Genomic DNA, 10424 nt, shown 5'->3' with positions numbered 1-10424 from the left:
CATGGCGAGACCACGATGGAAAGCGAAAAGACAGGAGTCGGCACAGAGCCATTGTTACTTCGGCCGCTGCTTCTAGGGTGGTTATTCCCGAGGAATTTAGGCGCCGGAGGAGAGTGCCACCCTGCAAGCGCCATGGGCGGAACCAAACCCTTAGCCGACTCTCTGCGCTACCAAGGCTTCTTCCGTTTCCAAGGCAACGGGACTCTGACGCGAATGCAGCCGCGGCCCCAAGGCCGTGTGGCACCACAGCTTAGAAAGGAACCAATTTGGAGACAGCTTGGTCGTCTGAACCCGCAGCCCTAGGCGGAGAAACCCGGACGACCATACCCTCAGAAAAGCGGCCACCTGCAGTGCAACTTCCGGGCCTCTGGCTTCGCCCAGTTCCAGGCGCTACGCCTTCCGGCCCCGAAGGTCCCCTGCTCCGTGGCTTGCGCGGGTCCTAGCCATGGACAGGTGGCCGCGGCAGCTGCCTGACCCTTATTGGAACTTCGGACCAGGGCTGCCGCCTCCTCCCCGCGGGCGGCGGACACAGGGGCGCTGAGAAGATGCCAGCGGCTGGCGGGACCTCTCCCCGGGAGGAGAGTTGAGGGCGGAGCGCGGACCGGGAGCTGGCCCATCAGGCGGGAGCCGGGCAGATGCGGTGGCGGAAGTGCTGGGACGTGGTCGGGGCCGAGCTAGACGTCTAGAAAGCCGCGGCCGCGGGTCCTCCAGCCCCGAGCAACTGCCGAGCCTCTGCGTGATCGCAGCGAGGAAGGCTCGGGCACCGGCGAGATGCCTCTGTTCACCGCCAACCCTTTCGAGCAAGATGTGGGTAAGTGCTGGGCCCGGCCCTGGGCCGCTGTTTGTTGTGCTAGAAAGTGGGCGGTGGCGACTCTGGGAACTGGAAAGCCTAGGAAAGGGGGCGGCGCCGCCGCTCCGAGGCAGCCAGGATTTTTTTGAGAGGGTGGGCAACCTCGGCGCGTCCCCAGCGGCTTGGGGCTTGTCTCTAGCCCACCTGAGGTTGGGGACCTCGAAAAAGAACCATTCCCCTCGCCAAACTCAGGAATAGGGAGGAGCCTGGGGCTCTCTGGAGACTGCACTAATTGACCGGTGGAGGAGTTGATGACACAAACTTTCAGCTCCCACTAGAGCTGGTTGAGTCTTGTGTCCCCCGGCCCTCCAGTCCCCTGCCTCGTGCTTAGGAAATGGTGCAGCAGACGCTGTTGTGTAGGGCACTCAACACTTAGAGACTTAAACTTGTTCCTGTTCAGTAGAAGGAAGGTGTTTTACCTCGCTTATATCCAGATGCGTCCGAGCCGTGATAGCAACTATTTACGGTAGTTGGAAGTGTTACTCTACCCATGGATGGCGCAAGTGCTATAAGGTGTCTGTCTTACGTTATGAAAAGGAAAACCCCAAGATTTCAAAATAGTCCAAAACAGCTGATATTTTACTTGTTGAGGAGTCTTCAGTGATTATGGAGTGAGAAAAAGATGGACTGGGTATGAGAACTTACTTGTGGCATTAGAAAAGCAGTAACTGAAGCTGACTAAAGTAAATATTGATATTTTTGTAGCAGCAGTTAACTGTAGGTAGAGTTTTAGGATTTACTGTAATGAAATGCATGGCTGAAAATTGCCAGTCATACTGAATATTGCACATCACACAGTATTGCACCTGTTTCATAGTTACAATTTTCTCATTATGGGGAAGGTCTAGAAAGTGCCCTAATTTGGTTTGTGATTCCAAAAGTGCTTGTTCAAAAGTCTAATAAGTATTTTCTATTTCCAGAGAGCTAGACGGTTTTATATATTTTGACCCTTGTAGTTTTCAAGTATATATTTCCATAATTTCATTCAGCTTTTTTTCTTGGTAGTTGAACATTGGTGACTGGTCTAAATCTCGGAAGCATCACATTGAGGCTCACAGCCTCTGCCTTTGGAACACCTAATGATGTCTTCTTCCTTGCAGTTAGACCTACACTTTTTATTGTTCTTGTGAAGACTTTTGTTTTGTCACAGTTTTAAAAAAGAAAAAAGCAAACTAGGATAAGACAAATGATTTTCAAACTTAAAAACTGTGGAACTCTTCAAGGGAGATTTTTCCTGGAAGCCTATTGGTTGCTGATTGAAAACTTCTCTAGTGAAAGTAAGCCTAGTTGCTTTTCTAAACCTCCCTCTCAGTGGCTCCTGAGGTTCCAACATGGTTTAGTAGATCACAGTTCAGTACTGCTGTAGTAAAAGAAGCACTGCTCTTCAGACAAAAAAACAAAACAGAACAAAACCATGTATAGATTATTTAATGGGCAGTGCCATCAGCCAAAGCTTCAGGCACTTATTTGTTAACTTAAGTATGACTGACTGGAAGTCAGTATCCAAAAGACAGTTTAAAAATAAAATAGAAAGCTTGATTGTAAACTTCTTTTAGGCAAGTGGTTGGAATTAATAGAGAAAATGGTATGATTTAGGATTTCAAATTGACTTTATATCTCTATCATAGAAGGAAAATTATATATTGCTCTTTGAAAGCTTAAAGCCTTCTTTAATTTGAAATTAAATTAATATGACACGCAAGTCATTATTTAACTTGAGATGTCCACAGGAATGTTCCTTTGCAATGTCATTGTCCTTTTCACCTGTGCTGTCTTTGATTCAGTCAGATTTTTATTACCATTGTTTCTTTTTTGTCACTGCCTTGTTTACCTTTCATTTAACAAATAGGCATGAGTGGTTACTGTGCACCAGAAATTGTGTTAAGTTCTGGGGACACAAATTTAATAAACAGACTGTGTTCCCTCAAGCAACTCTCTCTCTAATGGTGGATTCATACACATATAAAAAGATAATTGTCAGGACTTCCCTGGTGGATAAGAATCTGCCTGCAATGCAGGAGACACAGGTTTGATCTCTGGTCCAGGAAGGTTCCACATGTGATGGAGAAGCTAATCCTGTGTGCCACAGCTACTGAGCCTGTGCTCTAGAGCCTGCGAGCTGCAACTGCTGCAACAAGAGAAGCCAGCACAAATGAGAAGCCCATGCACCACCAGGAAGCGCAGCCCCCACTCTCCACCGCTAGAGAAAGCCCACAGACAGCAACGAGAGACCAGAGCAGCGAAAAAGAAGTAAAAATTAAAATATTGTAATACAATGTGAGAAATACAATCCTAGAAATACAGGCAATGCTTTATATTTTCCCTCTATTTACAACAGTTATTTTCCCTGAAAAGAAGACAAGGACCTTCAGGTGTACATTTTATCTGTACGGGCGTTGACAACTAGCCTCTCTCTCTCCCTGCTTTCCTGCTGCTGCTACTGCTGCTAAGTCGCTTCAGTCGTGTCTGACTCTGTGCGATCCCATAGACGGCAGCCCACCAGGCTCCCCCTGTCCCTGGGATTCTCCAGGCAAGAACACTGGAGTGGGTTGCCATTTCCTTCTCCAATGCATGAAGGTGAAAAGTGAAAGTGAAGTCGCTCAGTCGTGCCCGACTCTTAGCGACCCCATGGACTGCAGCCTACCAGGCTCCTCCATCCATGGGATTTTCCAGGCAAGAGTACTGGAGTGGGGTGCCATTGCCTTCTGCCTTCCCCTGCTTTCCTGACAGTACTTAAACCTGCAGGGAGTAACCACCTCTTACCATGTGTATGATATGGTCATTTTATTTTATTTCTTTTTTTTTTTCTTTTTTCTTTTTTTTTTTTTTAATTTAATAATTTTAAAACATGTGTTCCCCATGGTCATTTTATAATTAACTGAAAGTTGAAACTACCTTCCTTTGGTTGGTGCAGTCTCATCAGAGGGTGCACAGTCTTTCTGATATCATTCATGTGGAGAAGAAATCCTTTGCTTGAGGCAAAAGGCTGTAGTAAGTCACGATGTCCAAGAAGGCAATCGTGAGTTGATGGTATTTGACTTGTCAGATGGAAGCAGGTCAAAGTCTAGGAGGTAAAAAGCTCTGGCAAGTTCCCATTTTTATCTTGAAGTCAAAACCTATGAATCCTGAAGGATATGCTAGGTATACCATACCTAGCATTAGAGCTCTTTAAATACTTACTGGAATTCTTCTAATCTGGATTTACTGTTTGTTTTGTTGAATAAGATTTCTCTGAAGCTGTGCTGAGAAAATATCCACATGTATCCCTCCGCTGACCCCCACCCTTGAGTCTTCTCTTGAAGGGGGAGTGTAGGTTTCCTGAGGTGAAGCCTGGTTAGGGCAACCTTTTTAGGGGATTCCAAAGAGAAAGTAAAACATGAGGGACACACAGTCAACAATAGCAAGATTTAGTGATAGTGTTAAAAGGACTGATGTCATTTCCTTATATTCTCTATCAATTTTTTCCAGTCTCATGACATTGGTTCCCGAATCATGACTGTTCTGCTCCCTAACTCCAGTTCTTATTTGCATATCTTTTTTTCTCCTTACCCAAGTCAGGCAGTCTTTCTTACCAGTCTCCAACTCTATGCCTTTTACTGTTCACTGATAGATTTTTGCTTTTTCAACAACTCTTGGTATCTCCTTCCTTAAGAGATATACTTAATTGTGTTCCACAAAGCTGAGCTTAAACTCTGCCTCTATAAAAACTTTTCAGACACAGTGGATTGAAGTATGAACTGTATCTATAAGGAGACTTTTTCAAATAAAATTTGAATGTGTGTATTGCTGTCTTTGGCTTGTGTTGTGTTCAAATAACTTGACAGTGAGGTGGCTTACGATTTTCTGCATGGAATTTTTTTCTCCAATGAAATTTTATAAGAAACCCTAATATAAAAATAGATGTTGATAGCTCTCTGATAATACAAATTTACTTTATATGTTTAAATTCATTACATTTATGTAGTTAAGGCAATTCTTGAACACATGGAGTGGTTATAATCTTTGTAAAAAGTTAAAATTAAAAAAATTTTCGATTATAGGTGAGAATGGTAGCCTTAACCATCAGTTTTTTTTTCCCCTATACTTTCTTTTGCTCACGTGGTACCAAAAATCTAGTTATAAATTATAATTGATATATTTTGTAATTTTTTAAACAATAAGATATTTTTAGCATAAAGCATAGAATATAATGTAAACTTCTATTCCTGTCTATCACCTCTGTCGAATCCTAACATTTGTCACACTTTATTGTTTTCTTTGGAGAAGGCAATGGCGACCCACTCCACTACTCTTGCCTTGAAAATCCCATGGACGGAGGAGCCTGGTAGGCTGCAGTCCAGGGGGTCGTAAAGAGTCGGACACGACTGAGCGACTTCACTTTCACTTTTCACTTTCATGCATTGGAGAAGGAGATGGCAACCCCCTCCAGTGTTCTTGTCTGGAGAATCCCAGGGACGGCAGAGCCTGGTGAGCTGCCGTCTATGGGGTCGCACAGAGTCGGACACAACTGAAACGACTTAGCAGCATTGTTTTCTTAGGAAAACATTCAAGATACAATGGGAATTATTACCTGTATTTAATAACTACTTGACACTATTCTTTTTCCTGTCTTCTTACAGTAAACACTCTCTAAAAAGATTAAAAAAAACTATGTTATAATATATACTAAACATGTAAATATATGTATTGTTTTACATGTTTTTAAACTTCATAAAAAAATACTCTTTGTAGTCATTTTCAACTTGTCATTTAGCACTTTTGGGAGAGTTATGCATATTGATGTTTGTAGCACTAGTTCATTAATTTTAAAAGCTGTGTAATAGTCCACGTTTTTTAACTCATTATCCTATTAATGAACATGAAGTTTTTTGCAGTTTTTTTTGCTGTTACAGACAACACTGCAGTGAGAATTCTTATCCATGTTTTCTTGTTCATAAGAGTGAGAGATTCTACATGGATTGTATCTTGAAGAGGAATCCTTTATTAAAAATGTATATAGTGCAAAGTTGCAAAATTTTAAATAATACTGGATTGTTCTTTCATGTATTTTGTGGAACATTTTACTCCCACCAGCAGTGGAAGTCAAGCCTCTGTTCCATATTCTCGATTAACACTGGGTATTGTCATAATTTAAAATTTATGCCAATTTGATGGGTATGAAATAGGGCATTGTTTTCATTTCAGTTACATTGCAATTGAACATCTTTTCATGTTTTTTGGTGAGTCGGTTTTCTGTTTGTAAAAATTGGGCTTCCCCGGTGACTCAGCAGTAAAGAATCCACCTGCAATGCAGGAGCCACAGAAGATAGGGTTCGATCCCTGGGTCAGGAAGATCCCTGGAGGAGGGCAGTATTCTTGTCTGGAGAATTCCATGGACAGAGAAGCCTGGCAGGCTACCGTCCATAGGATCTCAAAGAATTGGACATGACTGAAGTGACTTAGCTCACATACATGTCTGCTCATTACTTTCATATACTTATTCTGTTGGATTATTTTCTTACTGAGTTTTAGCATTCCACATGCATCCTCTACTAATCTTTCATTGTTTACATGAATTGCAAATATATATCCCAGTCTGGCGCTTCTTTTTGTTTCTGATACCTTTTACTGTTAAAAAAAAAAAAAGAAGTTTTTATTTAGTAATACTGTCTTTCTCCCTTGGTTTTATTTTTTTGTTGTTGTTCTAGAAAGGCTTTCTCTCTTCTCTTGAGTCTATAAGAATGTTGTCATGTTTTCTTCTGGAAGTTTTATTGGAGTTTTGATTTTTGTACTTAGGTCTTTAATCCATCTGGACTTGGTCTTTATGTAAGCTCTAAGGAGGGATCTGATGGGATAGTCAATTCACAATAGACAGTAATCAATTGTTTAATCACCATTGTTGAACAGTCTATCCTTCCCCTATTAGTTTGGTGCACTTTCTCCTACATAGTAAATCCCTTCCCGGGCATGAGGCCTGCATCTGTGCTTTCTGTTCACTGTTCTCTTTATCCTGTACCAATACCACATTCTATTCCTATGTCAGTGGCTTTTATAGGTGTGGGTCAGGGTCAGGCCTGTGTCTTGTTTTTCTTCATTTTGCTAGTCATATCTGTTTTGGGCCTTTTTTTCTTCCATTTGGGTTTATTAGATTAGTAAAATCATAAAAGGAAATTTATGTTCTTTTAAGATTTGAGAAGACATTGTAGTTTATAGTTTACTTATTTATAGTTTAAGTGGCCACAGGACTGGAAAAGGTCACTTTTGATTCCAGTCCCAAAGAAAGGCAATGCCAAAGAATGCTCAAACTACTGCACAATTGCACTCATCTCACACGCTAGTAAAGTAGTGTTCAGAATTCTCCAAGCCAGGCTTCAGCAATACGTGAACCGTGAACTTCCAGATGTTCAAGCTGGTTTTAGAAAAGGCAGAGGAACCAGAGATCAAATTGTCAACATCTGCTGGATCATTGAAAAAGCAAGAGAATTCCAGAAAAACGTCTATTTCTGCTTTATTGACTATGCCAAAGCCTTTGACTGCACGGATCACAATAAACTGGAAAATTCTGAAAGAGATGGGAATACCGGGCTACCTGACCAGCTCTTGAGAAACCTGTATACAGGTCAGGAAGCAGCAGTTAGAACTGGACATGGAACAACAGACAGGTTCCAAACAGGAAAAGGAGTACATCAAGGCTGTATATTGTCCCCCTGCTTATTTAACTTATATGCAGAGTACATCAGGAGAGACGCTGGGCTGGATGAAGCACAAGCTGGGATCAAGATTGCTGGGAGAAATATCAATAACCTCAGATATGCAGATGACACCACCCTTATGGCAGAAAGTGAAGAACTAAAGAGCCTCTTGATGAAAGTGAAAGAAGAGAGTGAAAAAGTTGGCTTAAAGCTCAACATTCAGAAAAGTAAGATCATGGTGTTCGGTCCCATCACTTCATGGCAAATAGATGGGAAACAGTGGAAACAGTGGCTGACTTTATTTTTCTGGGCTCCAGGATCACTGCGGATGGTGATTGCAGCCAGGAAATTAAATGACACTTGCTCCTTGGAAGGAAAGTTATGACCAACCTAGACAGCATATTAAAAAGCAGAGACATTACTTTGCCATCGAAGGTCCGTCTAGTCAAGGCTATGATTTTTCCAGTAGTCATGTATGAATGTGAGAGTTGAACTATAAAGAAAGCTGAGCACCGAAGAATTAATGGTTTTGAACTGTGGTGTTGGAGAAGACTCTTGAGAGTCCCTTGGACTGCAAGGAGATCCAACCAGTCCATCCTAAAGGAGATTAGTCCTGGGTGTTCATTGGAGGGACTGATGTTGAAGCTGAAACTCCAATACTTTGGCCACCTGATACGAAGAGCTGACTCATTTGAAAAGACCCTGATGCTGGGAAAGCTTGAGGGCAGGCAGAGACAGGGACGGCAGAGGATGAGATGGTTGGATGGCATCACCGACACAATGGACATGGGTTTGGGTGGACTCTGGGAGTTGGTGATGGACAGGGAGGCCTGATGTGCTGCGGTTCATGGGGTTCCAAAGAGTTGGACACGACTGAACAACTGAACTAAACTGTAGTTTATTCTTGGTTTATATGAACTGATGATATTAATAGCTAATAATACACTTTTTTGTTTCCTGATACTAATAGTTAGTTCTAAGCTTACTTAGATTTATAGTTGACCCTTGAACGACTCAGGGGGTTAGGGTTGTCGACCCCCTTGCACAGTTAAAACTCCATGTATTAACTTTTGACTCCCCCCGAAAACTTAACTACTAATAACCTACTGTTGACAGGAAGCCTTACTGATAACACAGTCTATTAATATATTTTTGATGTTATACGTATATCTACATATATCTTACGCATTCGTGACACACCTTTTTCTTAATCTTTAAAATATTTCTAGGCTTCCCAATTTGTCTTCAATTTTTTTCACATTGTTATAAATGTCTAAAAATTTTTTACAGTTATTAGAAAAGTTACATGGATATGTGCAGTTCAAACCCATGTTATTCAGTGGTCAATTTTAAAGTTAAGAGGGCAAGAGGAGGATTTTTCTACAGGTAAATATACAACATACTACAACTTAACACAGAGGGTTGAGAGGAAAGAATTTTTTTAACATTATTGCCTTATTTGTCTGTAACTTGTTAGTGACTGTTTGCATTTAGTATAGGGATTGAACCTAAGAAGGTCAGTGTGACAGATATCAAGACTTTGCCCCCTGAAAACTATTGACATTTTGAAGCTGCCACCTACTTAGTTTTAGCTCATATTGCTTCATTTTCATGTCAAAATTTTGCCAGTACATAGTGGTGTAGTTTTGAGAATTTTAGCCATTCTAATGGCATCTCATTGTGGCTTTAATATGTATTTATGTGCTTGATCTTTAGTACAGTCACTAAATTAATATTCTCTTTTTTGAAATACCTATTTAAGTTTTTCATCCATTTTTCTTTTCACTTAATTTTCACAACTCCTCTTTTAAACATGGCTGCTGCTGCTGCCGTCACTTCAGTCATGTCCGACTTTGTGCGACCCCATAGACGGCAGCCCACCAGGCTCCCCCGTCCCTGGGATTCTCCAGGCAAGAACACTGGAGTGGGTTGCCATTTTCTTCTCCAATGCATGAAAGTGAAAGTGAAGTCGCTCATTTGTGTCCGACTCTAGTGACCCCGTGGACTGCAGCCTACCAGGGAGCCATTCTAATTTCCATTTTACAGATGAGAACATGGTTTCAGATTTCAGTCAGAGCTGAGGGGAACTACCTAGAAGCCTTAAGCTAGTGTATAAGTTTCAGAGCTGGGAATAGAGAAGGTGAATCTTCAGTGTTTAATGGGTGATGTGTGTGCTCCACATGTGCCCAGTGATTTCCTCAGTCTACAGAGGACAAGTAATCATCAGCCCAACCTAACTGCTTTTCATTCTCCATCGCTGGTGTTTTGGCAAGTTAGTGGCTACTTTTGGAGATTCATTTTTCCTTTTCCCCATCTATTAGTGTCTTCCACATGAAACTTTCTAGTAAGTCTGTTGAAATGGAAATTATACTTACTACATTTATACTTCTGCCCTGTTGCCTAATGTCAGAGTGTTTGTAGAAATGAGCATAACTGTTCTGTGGAGTTGGGAGTGAGGTATGAGAAAATATGGTCCACTGGAGAAGGGAATGGCAAACCACTTCAGTATTACTGCCTTGAGAACCCCATGAATGGTATAAAAAGGCAAAAAGATAGGACAGTGTAGATGAACTCTCCAGGTGGGTAGATGCCCAGTATGCTACTGGAGATCAGTGGAGAAATAACTCCAGAAAGAATGAAGGGACGGAGCCAAAGCAAAAACAACACCCAGTTGTGGATATGACTGGTGATAGATGCAAGGTCCGATGCTGTAAAAAACAATAGTGCATAAGAACCTAGAATGTTAGGTCCATGAATCAAGGCAAATTCAGTTCAGTTCAGTTCAGTTGGTCAGTCGTGTCCGACTCTTTGCAACCCCATGAATCGCAGCACGCCAGGCCTCCCTGTCCATCACCAACTCCCAGAGTTCACTCAAACTCACGTCCATCGAGTTGGTGATGCCA

General features: G+C 41.9%; 1 protein-coding gene across 2 annotated transcripts in view; it reads left to right on the top strand.

The window, feature by feature from the left end:
* The first annotated feature begins 625 nt into the window (after nt 1-625).
* STAM2 (signal transducing adaptor molecule (SH3 domain and ITAM motif) 2) overlaps nt 626-10424 on the top strand; it is a 50873-nt gene continuing 41074 nt past the window's right edge. For both annotated transcript variants that reach the window (XM_010839998.1, XM_010839997.1), the window contains exon 1: nt 626-811. In XM_010839998.1, coding sequence (XP_010838300.1) covers nt 772-811 — 40 coding nt within the window. In that variant the 5' untranslated portion in view covers nt 626-771. The remainder of the gene's footprint in view (nt 812-10424) is intronic.

The sequence above is a fragment of the Bison bison genome, unplaced genomic scaffold (assembly GCF_000754665.1).
Source record: "Bison bison bison isolate TAMUID 2011002044 unplaced genomic scaffold, Bison_UMD1.0 scf7180017864139, whole genome shotgun sequence".
NCBI classification, from domain to species: Eukaryota; Metazoa; Chordata; class Mammalia; order Artiodactyla; family Bovidae; genus Bison; species Bison bison.
Note: the sequence above shows the minus strand (reverse complement) of the source record. Positions and strands in the feature narration are given on the sequence as shown.